This window comes from Bufo gargarizans, chromosome 2 (genome assembly GCF_014858855.1).
Source record: "Bufo gargarizans isolate SCDJY-AF-19 chromosome 2, ASM1485885v1, whole genome shotgun sequence".
In the NCBI taxonomy this organism is placed as follows: Eukaryota; Metazoa; Chordata; class Amphibia; order Anura; family Bufonidae; genus Bufo; species Bufo gargarizans.
In genome coordinates this window covers 493,012,067-493,029,187 of record NC_058081.1, presented here as the reverse complement: position 1 = coordinate 493,029,187, position 17,121 = coordinate 493,012,067, and the positions used below count along the sequence as shown (strand labels likewise).

Sequence of the window (17,121 nt, the reverse complement as noted above, 5' to 3'; positions counted from 1 at the left end):
TCCTTGACCCAAATTAAGGCCCTTACTGGTGCTGACTGCAGCCCCATAACCATCAGACGGCATCTGAGACTGAAGGGCTTCAAAAACAAAAAAACGTCTTCAAAGACCTTGTATCCTTGAACGCCACAGAACTGCTCTTTGGACTTTGCAAGAGAGCACCAAACATTGGACATTCAAAGGTGGAAGAAAGTTTTATTCTCTGATGAGAAAAAATGTAACCTTGATGGTCCTGATGGTTTCCAACGTTACTGGCATGAAAAGCAGATCCCACCTGAGATGTTTTCTACGCGCCACAGTGGAGGGGGCGCCATAATGGTCTGGGGTGCTTTTTCCTTCAGTGGAACAATGTTTGGAAGTTGGTTTTGGGGGGGTTTAGTTTTTTTTTGGAGGTGTAGTCCAAAACTTTTGATCAGCTGAAAAACAGCCTGTTTCAGTTTATTCGTTGTTTTCATGAAATTGAATGCTCAAAAAATGTTTTGTCTCACTCCCATTTCTTCTTGTTGCATGTTAAAGCTCTACTTGGAACCTTGTTAAGATCCAGCCATGCTAAATATGTTTTTTTGCCATTTTTCAACTGGTCTTAAACTTTTGATCAGGACTGTATGTAAGACCTAGCATACTACAATGAAGAGGGTGAAATGGATGGAGGAACCCCTCTCGAGATGTGTGTAAAGTCACATCTCTGAGAAGGAGATTTATCATAGACCAGCTTTTTACGGCAATCCATGCCAGAGGGTGCGCCTAATTTATGACGAGGCACTGCCCTTGATATAAATTAGGCACATCCTTCTGCAGTCCTTGCGCCTCTGACCTGCTGTAGATTTCAGTCTTCTTTTGGGCCAGAAAACTGGTGTAAGGCTAGGTTCACACCTGAGCGTTTTGCAGCGCGTTCCTATGCGCTGTAGAACGCTCAACAGGCAAAAACCAATGTTTCCTTATGTTCATGGTTCCCACCTAAGCGTTTTACAGTGCGTACGAATGCGCTGTAAAACGCCCTACGCCCCAAGAAGTACAGGAGCTTCTTTGGGGCGTATTGTGGCAGTTTTTCAGTGGATGCCTCTGTGGTTAATCACACAAATGCGCGTACTACACGCGTTTCCAAAATACAAAAACACCCCAAAATACGCCTAAAAAACGCCAGATAAAAACGCCTGTAAAAAGCGCTTGTCGAATACGTTCAGGTGTGAACCCAGCCTAAAAGAAGATAGATTCTCTAGGCCTGTTGGTCCACCCATCCCAATTCTTATTACACCCCCTTGTGGGATAAGTGGCAAGGGTGGGATAGAAACACCACTTGCGACAATATATTGTAACAATGGTGTTTAAAAAGTTGCAAGGCACACGGAAATGATACATTTCTCCCTGAATCTTCTGATTTTAAAATAGAGATCCCTTTTGTCAAGTTTAGAAAACCTGTTACATAAATACCCTATCGGAGCATATGGAATTAGAAGGAAGGATTGGGATTCTCATCCATTAGCTTCTCTTGTTCACTTCTTCATTCACTTCAATGGGTCCGCAAATCCGGAGATGCGGAACGGAAGCACAGAACGGAACACTACGGAAGCACTACAGAGTGCTTTCTGGGTTACCGTTCCGTGCCTCCGCACCGCAAAAAGATAGAGTTTGCTCTATCTTTTTGCAGAACGGACGTATCGCGGACCCTTTCAAGTGAATAGGTCTGCGATCCTCATGCGGCTGCCCCACGGACGGTGCCCGTGCATTGCGGACCGCAATTTGCAGTCCACAGCACGGGCTTCACTAGGTCGTGTGAACAAGCCCTAAAGCTGATCACTGGGGCCCAAACAAAGGGACACCACGTGATCAGCGTTACATTGGGGTTGCATTCTAATAAAAAGAGATTGTCAAACATGGACAGCCCCTTTAGTGGCAATGTCATTATTTCTATAATGGTGAGGCATTATATAAAATTCATTTTCAGCTGTATTAAATTTGTATGAAGTCCTTGGTCTGCAGATTTATACAAAGCTGAAAAGAATGTCGCTCCAGTAAATGTAATGTCTTATGTTGTCTTACTAAAAGTGTGGTTAGACCGTCCTTAGTCATATTTGTGACAGGGCAGGTCAGGTGACATTAAAGAGAATCTGTCAGCAGTTCTAACCATGCCAAATTTCTGACAGCATTAGGTAGGGCTGGAGAAAAGTACAAACATACCTTTTGTGGAGCTTTTATCAGGAGTGGTGTGAATATGAACATTTATTGCATGGGGGGGGGGGTTCACTGTGAAGCATAAATCACATGGCTACATGTATAAGAGAAAAATAACAGAAAATAATGCACTAACACAATAGATGCAAACATTATATATGGACTAGGCCCTCACTGTGATTTGATAAAGGTCTCAAGCACATGACCGTTGTGCGGCCGTTCCGTGCTTTGGGGACCGCAATTTGCTGTCCCCAATGCACGGACAACATCCGTACGGCAGCTGGTACGGATCGAGACCCATTCAACTTGAATGGGTCCGTGATCTGTCCGCACCTTAAAAAAATAGAACAGAGGCACGGACAGAAACACCACGGAAGCACTCCGTAGTGCTTCCCTGAGGTTCTGTGCCTCCGTTACACACCGCAGCTCCGGATTTCAGATCCACTCACTTTCAATATATTTTGATCAAAACATATATTGGCTGAGAGTCTCAGATTTTATCATATCAGAGTGAGGGCTTAGTCCATATATAATGTTTGCATCTTTATTGTTAGTGCATTATTATCTGTGATTTTTATTTTGTAAATGTAGCCATCTACATCTACATATTCATTTATTACATCATGTTTTTTTTATCTTCTTCTGTGATTTTTGTTTAGTCTGTAGTATGCACTTGAAGAAGTGGCACCTTCAGGTGTGAATGCGCTTCTATTTTTATCTTGGGAGTAGCATTCTTTTGCACCTTTGCCCCTCCTATCCAACAGGCGACCTAGATGAGATGGTAAATATAGCTGTGTATACTCTTCCTCTCATTGGTTGCTAGATGCACATAGAGGTGGCTAGGAGCAGCACACTCTATGTTCAGGGTCTGCTCTTCTGAATGTAGATGCCCACACGGCATAGGTAGGTTTATAGTAAGACCTGCCTAGCTGAGACCACCTTGGTGCTGGTAGGCGGGCACAGATGTGTTTTAATCAAAATATATTGGCTGAGAGTATCAAATTGTATCATATCAGAATGAGGGCTTAGTCCATATATAATGTTTGCATCTATTGTGTTAATGCATTAGTCAAAACTGTTGACAGAATCCCTTTAAACAGGGCCACCATTACAAATCCAGTTAAGGTGGTCATCCTGCTTGTCAAGAACCCTGAATGTCAATTCTGCCTACTGGTACATTTCCTACTGCAATAGCGGTCTATTCAGGCTTCTGCCTTTATTCTTACTGTACTTGTCATGAAAGAAAGAGGGATGAGTTTCCCAACAAATCACAATAGATTCTATTGTCTTATAAGGGTCCATCAGGTTTCCATCGAGTTATTGAATGCTATGCTGTTCCTGCTGTCTAAAATCCAATGGAATAGAATCAACCCCTTATTATAATTATATAATGGGGCCATATTGATCATTATCCAGCTTTCCACAAACATATTGTATAGCTAAAAATGGGATAAATAGAAACCACTTGACAAGAGTAAAATGAGACCACATTCCATACTTTCCTTTTTTTATCTTAACCCATATTAAGCTCCAGGCAATTGTGTGCCTTGAAGGGGTTTTCCGGTAATAATTTACTTTTAACTAAAGGCACCTTCACCTACTGAAAGATACAAATCTACCTGCTCCCTGCAGCTCCAGTCCTGCGCATTGGATTCCTTTACCCCAGCTTGTTTTCTTCAGGCCAGGTCTGGATTTGTTCTTGTGCGCTGCTGCAGCCAATGACTTCAGCAGTGACGTACTAGAATGGTGGGGGGAAGGTAAGTATGAATCTTTGAGCAGGTGATGCAGGCTAGGGACTTGCAGTTCATAGTTAAAGGGCTATCTCACCTCAGCAAGTGGTATTTATCATGTAGATAAAGTTAATATAAGGCACTTACTAATGTATTGTGATTGTCCATATTGCCCCCTTTGCTGGCTGGATTCTTTTTTACATCACATTATACACTGCTCGTTTCCATGGTTCTGACCACCCTACAATCCATCAGTGGTGGCTGTGCTTGCACCCTATAGGACCAGTACCTTGGGAGCGCAGATAGTCTAGTGCTTTTCCCTATAGTGTGCAAGCACGACCACCACTGATTGATTGTAAGGTGGTCGTAACCATGGAAACGAGTAGTGTATAATGTGATGTAAAAAGAAAACAGCCAGCAAAGGAGGCAATATGGACAATCACAATGCATTAGTAAATGCCTTGTATTAACCTCTTGTACAGAATGTATGCTATTTGCTGAAGTGAGACAAGCCCTTTAACTATTTTGGCAAAGCCCCTTTAGAGGGGTTTTCCAGAATCAGGCATGTCTGCATTACTTTTTCATTTTTGTGTCAGTGTAATAATATGAAGTCTTGATTTTTGAAATTGTAGGTTTTACACATACCATAATGTTTACCATTTAATTATTATTAATAAAACAAAAGCACTAATTTATCTATAAACTAAAATAAGTACTGCAAGCATACATATCATTATAGTGCATGTTTTGATGGTTATTTTTATGGTTATATACTTACAAACGTTTTTCTTTAACCTTCTTTAGTCACATAAGTGGACTTTCATTTTACAATATTTTTTCATACAATAAACTGGCATAAGTATGTATGTCAGATAGTATATTTTGCCTGTGAATTGAAACCTGCACAGGCACTTGCTGGGTCATTCCGCTAGTTATTACATGATTTTACCTACAGCTCTGGTGGCTTTTTTCTGGTCTTAGGCGGTATCCATAGATATGCCAGATCCAGTGATAACTTGTTGAGGCTGGAGATTACTGGTACAAGGGGGATACCCCCTTCTGAATGGTGCTGTAATCACACTTAATGAAGGCACTCAAAAGACTAACCACTAGTATACCCTCCACGGACCTGGCTCCGATAGTCTGCTGGCGGTGGCAGGAGCCTGGCCATGTAAGAGCTCACTGTCCCTATCAGGTGGAACCCATGGATACTAACTATGGCTACCGTCAGTCGCTATATGCCAGGAAGCTGTGTGCAGCAGTTACCCAAAAAACTCTAAACCATCTGTGCCAGGTGGAGGTAGGGGACATTCCAGCGGAGGCTCTGCTGGACTCAGGGAGTCTGGTGTCCCTACTAAGAGCTACCCTGGTACGGTCAGCGGAGTATACTGGCCGGAAAGTCGGGGTCATGTGCATCCATGGAGACTTAAAAAACGATCCCACCTCCCTGGTGTCTCTAACCACAGGGGCTGGCAGATGGACTGACGAAGTGGCTTGCCCCAAATTTACCCTACGAACTTATATTAGGGAGAGACTTCCCGGGCATCCCGGCACTGTGGCCTGCTATGAGAGTGACTGATACCCATGAGACAGGGATAACCCTGGCAAAGTGGCCCGGGTCAGGGAGGAGACCAGAACCCTGGGAACCTGAGAACAAAGGGCCAGCGGTAGGGGTGACCGCCACTTTGGTGGAAGAGGGGGAGACAACCCCACTAAGTGTGATGATGGGAGACTTGCCGCCGGGTCCTGACTTGGCAGACCTCAATGTCTCCGGGGATAATTTTGGTACCGCCCAGCGCCGGGACCCAACCTTATCCCGCACCTGGGAAAATGTGTTAATAGTAGATGGTGAACCACAACCACCTGGGACAGTGTTTCCCTGTTTTGTGGTTTATCAGGATATGTTGTATTGGGTAAACCAACTACGGGGTGAGCCTATTGAACAGTTGGTGGTCCCCAAGGCTTATTGCAAGCTTGTGTTAGATCTAGCCCACCAACACGTTCTTGGGGGTCACCTGGGGCTGCAGAAAACTCAGGATTGTATTCTACAGCGGTTTTACAGGTCCAGCATATTTAAAGAAGTGGAAGAGTTTTGTAAGTCTTGCCCAACCTGTCAGATAACTAGCCCCCAGCCACATTTCTGTAGTCCCCTAGTACCTCTCCCGATTATCGAAGTACCGTTTGACCGAATAGCTATGGACCTCATAGGCCCAGTACCGAAGTCCGCCAGAGGGCCTCAACACATCTTAGTCATTCTAGACTACGCCACTTGATACCCGGAGACGGTGCCACTGCGACATAACTCGGCCAAACTCATAGCTAAGGAGTTAATGGAGATGTTTTCCCGAGTAGGACTACCTAAAGAGGTTCTGACCGACCAAGGGACCCCTTTTATTTCCAAGGTGATGAGGGAACTCTGTAAGTTGCTGCACATAAAACAACTACAGACGTCCATTTTACCGTCCTCAAACGGACGGTCGGGTAGAACGGTTTAACCAAACATTAAAGAATATGTTTGAAAAAGGTAGTGTCTAAAGATGGGAAGGACTGGGACCTCCTTCTGCTCTATCTCATGTTCGCAGTGCGAGAGGTCCCCAGGTGCGCATGGGAAATTGAAGCGCACTTTTGTTACCAACTACCCAGATTGGCTATATTTGCACGGCTTGATTTACCCGCTCATTACCAATACTGGAGCGATATTCATGAACTATTCCAAGGTGCACATGGGAAATTGAAACGTATCTCTGTTATTAACTGCCCAGATTGGTTACATTTGCACCAGTGATTTCGGATTTTAGCAACAGTTTCTATCCATTTATCCTTATATGTGTGAATTGTTATGTACTTTATTTGTAGTTTTTAGTTTATATGCTTCTAATATACACGTTATTATTGTGATTTAATAAATATCTTATTCATAACCAATTTGGACCAAGTGTTGAGTGCTCGCCCTGATTTTGATTTTAGCTATAAAACAACTACAGACGTCCGTTTTACCGTCCTCAAACGGACGGTCGGGTAGAACGGTTTAACCAAACATTAAAGAATATGTTTGAAAAAGGTAGTGTCTAAAGATGGGAAGGACTGGGACCTCCTTCTGCTTTATCTCATGTTCGCAGTGCGAGAGGTCCCCCATGCCTCTACTGGGTTCTCGGCCTTCTAACTGCTATATGGCAGACACCCTCGCGGTCTCATGGACGTGGCCAAAATGCGTGGGGACAACAACCCACTCCACATAAAAGTGTCATTGAGTACTTTACCCAGATGCAAGATCGGATGGAGACAGTGCGGTTTTGTAACTACTTTTGATGCCCCGGGTGGATGAGCTCATTGAGAGGTTAGGACAAGCCCGGTATTTTTCTGTTTTGGACCTCACGAAAGGGTACTGGCAGGTGCTCTTAACGGAGGCAGGTGCTCTTAACATTGGGCGCGGAGTCATCAAACCCCAAGTGAACAGAATAGAGGTGATACAGAATTGGCCCCAACCTGTCAGTTTTCAGCGACTAATGGACAATGTGCTTCGTCCACATCGACGGTATGCTTCGGCTTACCTGGACGATATTGTCATCCGACTGGGAAAGTCACCTACCCAAAGTGCAGGCTGTAGTGGACTCCCTTCGGAATTCTGGCCTAATTGCTAACCCCAAAAAATTTGCAATATGGTTAGAAGAGACTAAGTACCTGGGGTATGTCATTGGGCGCGGAGTCATCAAACCCCAAGTGAACAGAATAGAGGTGATACAGAATTGGCCCCAACCTGTCACCACTAGGCAAATAAAGTCATTCCTGGGAATAGTGGGCTATTACATGAGGTTTGTTCCTCACTTTGCTACTCTAGCCGCGCCTTTGACAGGGCTCTTGAAGGGATGAAAATCAGTGATGGATCGCTGGGATGATCGGGCTCAGCCCAGTGCGGGTCCCCGGTTTTGGTGACGCCTGCCTTCAAAAGGGAGTTTATAGTACAGACCGATGCCTCTAAAGTAGGCCTTGGTGCTATACTGTCTCAGGAAGTCCATGGAGAGGAGCATCCCGTTGTCTTCCTAAGCCGCAAGCTCACCCCAGACGAAAGCAGGTACAGTATAGTGGAGAGAGAGTGCCTGGCTATCAAGTGGGCACTCGAATCTCTCCACTACTATTTGTTGGGGAGAAAGTTCCGCCTGGTGACCGACCGCGCCCCTTTCAAGTGGATGAGCCAGGCCAAAGACAGGAATGCCCGGGTCACCAGATGGTTTTTGTCTCTGCAGAACTTTAAGTTCTCGGTAGAACAGGGAGCAGGCCGGTTGCAGGGAAACACGGATTCCCTGTCCCGGGTGCATTGTCTGGCGTGTGTCCACCCCCTCAGGGTTGAACAAAGGGGGAAGTATGTGACATAGTGAGGGGTTGTGTCTGGCAAGGCAGGTATTTTCCTCCCAGCATGTGTGGCTGGGCTGGTTTCCAGCCAGGTGAGGTCAAATACCGGACCGGAGTTTAAGTGCCGGTCCAGGTTTTGGCAGCACCTGGCTGTCCTTAAATAGGCAGATGGGCTCAGCAGAGATGTCTCTGTTTTTGGTATCTGAGGCTTTGTGCCGTGCTGGGGGGCTGAGAGCCACACACTCGGGAAACAGACCCCCTGGACTACTGGAGGCAGAACTGCCAGCAAGGTAACTTGTGTTATATGAACTTTCTATTGTGTGTGAATTAACACCAAGACTGCAAAGTTACTTGCTGTTTTGTGCAATTGCCTCAAGCGTGAATAAACACTGACATTTTGAGTTAACAACTTGTATTTTTCCTCTGTACTGCACCCGCTTACCCTATCTACCAGAGCGAAAGCCCACAGTGGCCTAAAGTACACTGCTATCAAAAGCTTTAGACATTACTGCTGTGAGTGGAATACTGCGAAGAAACCATCCACACTTAGACATGACTTGGTTACTAATTTCCCTAAATCTTTACGCTGCAGTAGTGTATTACAACTCTCTTACAAAAAGTATTATTGTCAGCCTCATATTCTGCAGAGGAAGAGTAAAGGAATATATTGAATCGAAACCTGGCCTTCACCTATACAAAACCATCTGGTGAAGTATTTGCACTGTACATTGTTGGAACCATGTTCTAAGATTGTTGGAGGTACTGTAGTACCAAGACCTGGGGGTACTACAATTTTGTAAACAGTTTTTATGTAATTTTATATTGTAATGTTATGTATTGTTTTACTAAGTATATGTATTTGGCCATTGTTATCAGTAGGGAATGGATGGCAAGGGTTAACAAGGAACTAACCACCCTATTCCGCCCCTCTTGGTAGGAGTGAACTGGTCCTGCTCCCTGCCTGGAGGGGAGTTCCTGGCTATGGAGGAGTGAGGAAGCACATAAATAAAAGAGCTTCTCCTCCTTTTACTGATTCGCCAGAGTGACCTACTTTAACCAGCATCTCGAGACACTGCTGCAAGGTGAGGGACTACAGCAAAGACACCCATCACCCAGAACGTTACTAGGTCAGTACAACCTAAGTGTTAAATTGCCGCCATCCAACCTGCCTCCACAATAGTGATGAGCAGCATGGGCAATATTCATTTTCACGATATTTCGTGAACTTTTGCAAATTCTAGAATTCCTGATCTCTAGTCATTATTTTCTTGATTGCAAAAATCGGCAATGTAATATACTTGTATTGCGCGCGCAATGCAGGTGTGGCTCACTTTTGCTACATTTTTCAAGCTGCTACAAGTTTCCTGAGACTGGAGAAAATGCACAGTACAGTAATTCCTATCACACTACCTAACACCCTGCACTGGAACCTATCAGCTACACTATATCACTGTCTAACGTACACTGACTATCTCCCACTAACTATCTGTATTATATATATGAACTAACTAACTAATGTAATTGGATAAGGAATAGGATCCAGATGAAAGCACAGAGCACAGCAATGTCACTGCTTTCTCTCTCAGAACTGCAAAAAACTACAGAAAATGGCTGCTGGGGAGGTTCTTATATAGTAAGGGATAGGCAACTTCCTATTGGTTGCTAGGGATGTTGCTAAGCTCAGACAAAGACATTGCAGCCTTCTCATTGGCTTACAAGCAAGAAGCAGTGAGGGTGCTGATGAAAAATCTAAGAATATTCATGATTACGAAGATATAGCACTATATTCTACATCTTTGCGAATTCTTGAAGTCCTCATATTCGCGATAAAATTCGCAATTAGAATATTTGCGCTTAACACTACTCCACAACCCTTGCTGATGCCAAAGAACATTGCATTTCAAATCTGATGCTGCTAAATGTATTTGAAGTTCTACATTGCACTTAGTAAAAAGACTTTTAGATGTTTAATTCTGGCCTCATTCTTCAATACTACATTTCCATTGCACCGATCCCCAGGGAGCAACGGCCTGAGGGAGTACACTGTCACACAACACTTCATCAAGGCTACTACCTCTCCTATCCTGGGTAACGGCTCCTCCGGGCTCGCTGCAGTACTACAACTCTCATTATGCACTACAGTGAAGAGAGATGTTTACTGGTCTGGTTACTGACTCCACCATACACATACCTCCCAACTTTTTGGACTGTCAAAGAGGGACACTTCTGGTTCATTGTGTGAAAGTCCAGTTTTCCTGTATACTTATACACTTTAATAGCTTTATTAGCTCACAATAGCGCAAAATGTACCTGAATATAGAGATTTCTAAAAATCCACATTGCATGAAATAATGAAAAAATATACAAGGTGGGGTCTAATATACAGATAGGAACCAGACAAACACTTCCCTTGATCAATATTGTAAATGTGACAATGCAAATCTATACCTCAGATCAAAAAGAGGAACGTTTAAGGGAGAAAAGAGGGACAGAGGGTCTTGGGTCCAAAATAGGGACTGTCCCTCCAAAAGAGGGACACTTGGGAGGTCTGCACCATATGCCAGCCATTGCACATCCTACACACCCTGCCTTGCACCAATACAAACATTGACATCAAGTGCAACTCAAACTACCATCAGGCAGGACCCCTAACACAAGGGAGTGCAACGACTGAAGAAAAGGTATGCCCTCCTTTCTCTACACTGGCCCAAGGGAGCCAGAGCCACTACCACTCCCATCCTCCACTCCTGTCTCCTCTGGAACTTGCTGCAGTTGGGAATGCCATAAATAGTGACTACAACAATAAATGTGATACAAAGCATGTGCAGCAGGTTTTTTTGCCACAGAATTATGGCGCATTTCCAATAGTCCATCTGCCCCATTGTATTTTCTAAATGTTGACATATTCCTTACATAGAGAAGTTTATTAATTGTAATTCTGTTCCGTGAATAGAAGAAGAACAATTATTCCGCATAGCTTCCATGACAAGATAAGTGTTTTTATCGCACCGATGTTTGCTTATAGAATATCTGGAATGTTTTACTGTCTGCTGTAAAATTGTTTTGATACCTTAGGACCATGAGATTCTCTGAGCGGAGATGTTTATGTCACATCCTAAGGTTATTAGTGTGTGCACGTCATAACATTTACCTCGGCTACTAGAAAATTGTCAGCAGCGCCACCTGACACTTTTTTATGCACTTGTAAATGTGCTTGAAACCCCCTCGCTGCCACTGAAAAAAATCATTATGTGATGGAGCGCAATATCTAAAAATGGCCATATGCGTAGCTTGGAACTTGCTTGCCAAGCAGCAAGTGAACTTCAACGGAAAAAACTAATCGTGATGCAATGTAGCTGAGCCTAGCGATGGCGCAAGCTCCTGTGCCAATGCCATCCACTAGACGGAACTGGATGTCTGTTTGCGGGAAGGCATTGCTAAAATAGACATACATAGGCGCAAGGGGTTAAAATAGATGATATAGAATGTTTACACCAGACAGGAGTTCCCTTTGTTTGATCATTTCTCTGTTCCTCCTATTTGTTGTAGTTTTTGCCAATTGTCAATTGTAATTGTGACAAAACTGTATTATTTTATTAAACATTTGAAGAAAGTTGTGTCTGTTGTTGCTTAGCTGTTGGAAAAAAAACACTTGCCCTGACCGCCAGCAAAATGCTATGAACAGGGGCAGGCTGGGAATTTGAAGTGGCCCCATGTTGTAAGTGAGCCCCAATTTGACAGAAGGTAAAGCCAACATAAATAGGTAGGTGGGGGCCAGCAATACCATAGGAGAGAATATCGTGCAACACTTTGGTATTTGGTTCTGCAGCACAATATACTGCTCCAGCAGAACCGAATACCACAGTGCAGCACAATATACTGCTACAGCAGAACCAAATACCACAGTGCTGCACAGTATACTGCCCCAGCAGAACCGAATACCACAGTGCTGCACAGTATACTGCCCCAGCAGAACCGAATACCACAGTGCTGCACAGTATACTGCCCCAGCAGAACCGAATACCACAGTGCAGCACAAAATACTGCCCCAGCAGAACCAAATACCACAGTGCAGCACAATATACTGCCCCAGCAGAACCTAATACCACAGTGCAGCACAATATACTGCTCCAGCAGAACCAAATACCTCAGTGCTGAACAATATACTGCCCCAGCAGAACCGAATACCACAGTGCAGCACAAAATACTGCCCCAGCAGAACCAAATACCACAGTGCAGCACAATATACTGCTACAGCAGAACCAAATACCACAGTGCTGCACAGTATACTGCCCCAGCAGAACCGAATACCACAGTGCTGCACAGTATACTGCCCCAGCAGAACCGAATACCACAGTGCAGCACAAAATACTGCCCCAGCAGAACCAAATACCACAGTGCAGCACAATATACTGCTACAGCAGAACCAAATACCACAGTGCTGCACAGTATACTGCCCCAGCAGAACCGAATACCACAGTGCTGCACAGTATACTGCCCCAGCAGAACCGAATACCACAGTGCAGCACAAAATACTGCCCCAGCAGAACCAAATACCACAGTGCAGCACAATATACTGCTCCAGCAGAACCAAATACCTCAGTGCTGAACAATATACTGCTCCAGCAGAACCAAATACCACAGTGCTGCACAATATACTGCTCCAGCAGAACCAAATACCACAGTGCTGCACAATATACTGCTCCAGCAGAACCAAATACCACAGTGCTGCACAATATACTGCTCCAGCAGAACCAAATACCACAGTGCTGCACAATATACTGCTCCAGCAGAACCAAATACCACAGTGCTGCACAATATACTGCTCCAGCAGAACCAAATACCACAGTGCTGCACAATATACTGCTCCAGCAGAACCAAATACCACAGTGCTGCACAATATACTGCTCCAGCAGAACCAAATACCACAGTGCAGAACAATATACTGCCCCAGCAGAACCAAATACCACAGTGCTGCACAATATACTGCTCCAGCAGACACAAATACCACAGTGCAGCACAATATACTGCTCCAGCAGACACAAATACCACAGTGCTGCACAATATACTGCTCCAGCAGAGACAAATACCACAGTGCAGCACAATATACTGCTCCAGCAGACACAAATACCACGGTGCTGCACAATATACTGCTCCAGCAGACACAAATACCACAGTGCTGCACAATATACTGCTCCAGCAGAACCAAATACCACAGTGCTGCACAATATACTGCCCCAGCAGAACCAAATACCACAGTGCAGCACAATATACTGCCCCAGTAGACACAAATACCACAGTGCAGCACAATATACTGCCCCAGCAGAACCAAATACCACTGTGCAGCACAATATACTGCCTTAGCAGAACCAAATACCACAGTGCAGCACAAATACTGCCCCAGCAGAACCAAATACCACAGTGCTGCACAATATACTGCTCCAGCAGAACCAAATACCACAGTGCAGCACAATATACTGCCCCAGCAGAACCTAATACCACAGTGCAGCACAATATACTGCTCCAGCAGAACCAAATACCTCAGTGCTGAACAATATACTGCTCCAGCAGAACCTAATACCACAGTGCAGCACAATATACTGCTCCAGCAGAACCAAATACCTCAGTGCTGCACAATATACTGCCCCAGCAGAACCAAATACCACAGTGCTGCACAATATACTGCTCCAGCAGAACCAAATACCTCAGTGCTGCACAATATACTGCCCCAGCAGAACCAAATACCATGGTGCTGCACAATATACTGCCCCAGCAGAAACAAATGCCACAGTGCAGAACAGTATTTTGTCCTGCACTATGATATTTGGTTCTGCTGGGGCAGTATATTGTGCAGCACTTTGGTATTTGGTTCTGCTACAGCAGTGCTACATAGAATACTGCTGCAACAGAACCAAATATCACAGTGCAGGACAATATACTGCCCAGAAAAACAAAATACCTCCCCAAGATCTGCCTGTCTGCAGTGACCAGCACAAGCTGACATGTTATGTCGTGCTCCTCCTCTTCCTCATCCTCCAGTTGTCTCTAATTAAGATATGAAGGCGGGGGCTAAGGAGGCGAGACACGGGCCCTAGCAGCAAGCTAGCTCTACCAACAGCATACTTCCTACCAGCCCTACCAACAGCATACTGCCTACCAGCACTACCAACAGCATACTGCCTACCAGCACTACCAACAGCATACTGCCTTCCAGAACTACTAAGGCTCCATTCACACGTCCGCAAAATGGGTCCGCATCCTTTCCGCAATTTTGCGGAAAGGGTGCGGACCCATTCATTCTCTATGGGGACGGAATGTGCTGTCCGCATCCACATTTGCGGATCCGCACTTCCGCATCCGTGCTTCCGTTTCCGCAAAAAAATAGAACATGTCCTATTCTTGTCCGCAATTGCGGACAAGAACAGGCATATTCTATTATGTTGGCAATGTGCGGTCCGCAAAATGCGGAAAGCACATTGCCGCTTTCCGTGTTTTGCGGATCCGTGTCTCCGTGTATCCGCAAAACACATTGCGGACGTGTGAATACAGCCTAACAGCATACTGCCTTCCAGCACTACCACCAGCAAACTGCCTATCAGTACTACCAACAGCATACTGCCTACCAGTACTTCCAACGGCATACTGCCTACCAGTACTACCAACAGCATACTGCCTACCAGTACTACCAAAAGCATACTGCCTACCAGCACTACGAACAGCATACTGCCTACCAGCACTACCAACAGCATACTGCCTACCAGCGCTACCAACAGCATACTGCCTACCAGCACTACCCACAGCATACTGCCTATGAGTGTAACCAACAGCATACTGCCTACCAGTGTTACCAACAGCATACTGCCTACCAGTGATACCAACAGCATACTGCCTACCAGTGCTACCAACAGCATACTGCCTAACAGTGCTACCAACAGCATACTGCCTACCAGTATTACCAACAGCATACTGCCTACCAGGGCTACCAACAGCATATTGCCTACGAGCACTACGAACAGCATACTACCTACCAGTATTACCAACAGCATACTGCCTACCAGCGCTACCAACAGCATACTGCCTACCAGCACTACCAACAGCATACTGCCTACCAGTATTACCAACAGCATACTGCCTACCAGTACTACCAACAGCATACTGCCTACCAGCACTACCAACAGCATAAGGCCTACCAGCACTACCAACAGCATACTGCCTACCAGCTCTACCAACAGCATACTGCCTACCAGCGCCACCAACAGCATACTGCCTACCAGTATTACCAACAGCATACTGCCTACCAGTACTACCAACAGCATACTGCCTACCAGCACTACCAACTGCATACTGCCTACCAGTGCCACCAACAGCATACTGCCTACCAGTGCTACCAATAGCATACTGCCTACCAGCTCTACCAACAGCATACTCATACTGCCAACCAGCGCTACCAACAGCATACTGCCTACCCGTATTAACAACAGCATACTGCCTACCAGTGCTACCAACAGCATACTGCCTACCAGTGCTACCAACAGCATACTGCCTACCAGTATTACCAACAGCATACTGCCTACCAGGGCTACCAACAGCATACTGCCTATGAGCACTACCAACTGCATACTGCCTACCAGCTCTACCAACAGCATACCGCCTACCAGCGCTACCAACAGCATACTGCCTACCAGCACTACCAACAGCATACTGCCTACCAGTGCTACCAACAGCATACTGCCTACCAGCGCTACCAACAGCATACTGCCTACCAGCACTACCAACAGCATACTGCCTACCAGCTCTACCAACAGCATACTGCCTACCAGCGCTACCAACAGCATACTGCCTACCAGTGCTACCAACAGCATACTGCCTACCAGTATTGCCAACAGCATACTGCCTACCAGGGCTACCAACAGCATACTGCCTACGAGCACTACGAACCGCATACTACCTACCAGTATTACCAACAGCATACTGCCTACCAGTGCTACCAACAGCATACTGCCTACCAGCACTACCAACAGCATACTGCCTACCAGTATTACCAACAGCATACTTCCTACCAGTACTACCAACAGCATACTGCCTACCAGCACTACCAACAGCATACTGCCTACCAGCACTACCAACAGCATACTGCCTACCAGTGCTACCAACAGCATACTGCCTACCAGCGCTACCAACTGCATACTGCCTACCAGCTCTACCAACAGCATACTGCCTACCAGCGCTACCAACAGCATACTGCCTACCAGTATTACCAACAGCATACTGCCTACCAGTACTACCAGCAGCATACTGCCTACCAGCACTACCAACTGCATACTGCCTACCAGTATTACCAACAGCATACTGCCTACCAGTACTACCAGCAGCATACTGCCTACCAGCACTACCAACTGCATACTGCCTACCAGTGCTACCAACAGCATACTGCCTACCAGTGCTACCAACAGCATACTGCCTACCAGTGCTACCAACAGCATACTGCCTACCAGTGCTACCAACAGCATACTGCCTACCAGTACTACCAACAACATACTGCCTACCAACACTACCAACAGCATACTATCTGGGCTTTCAGCACTTCCAAACATATAGAAAATTACTGCACGACATAACTATTACATCCAATGACATCTCCTCTGATGTAGATGTTCTCTTTCCTCATCTTATCTATTTGGCCCAGACTGCCATCACAAATTCTTTTAACCATGTCTCGTCTCTGCAGAGTTTGCCACACAGGCATTTTAGATTCCTCAATTTTCCATCTTCTGCCCGCCTTCTCAACACAAACTCCTTATCCTTGTGCTCCAACAGTGCCATCTTGCTGCCACTCCAAATATTATGCACTTTGTGCTCCTAAATGCCCCCA

General features: G+C 45.4%; 1 protein-coding gene across 1 annotated transcript; it reads left to right on the top strand.

Moving 5' to 3' along the window:
* The first annotated feature begins 15,059 nt into the window (after positions 1-15,059).
* LOC122926078 (cell wall protein DAN4-like) lies at positions 15,060-16,847 on the top strand. Its single transcript, XM_044277465.1, has one exon. It carries the CDS (start codon positions 15,060-15,062, stop codon positions 16,845-16,847), a length of 1,788 nt encoding a protein of 595 aa, XP_044133400.1.
* Positions 16,848-17,121: the final 274 nt, after the last annotated feature.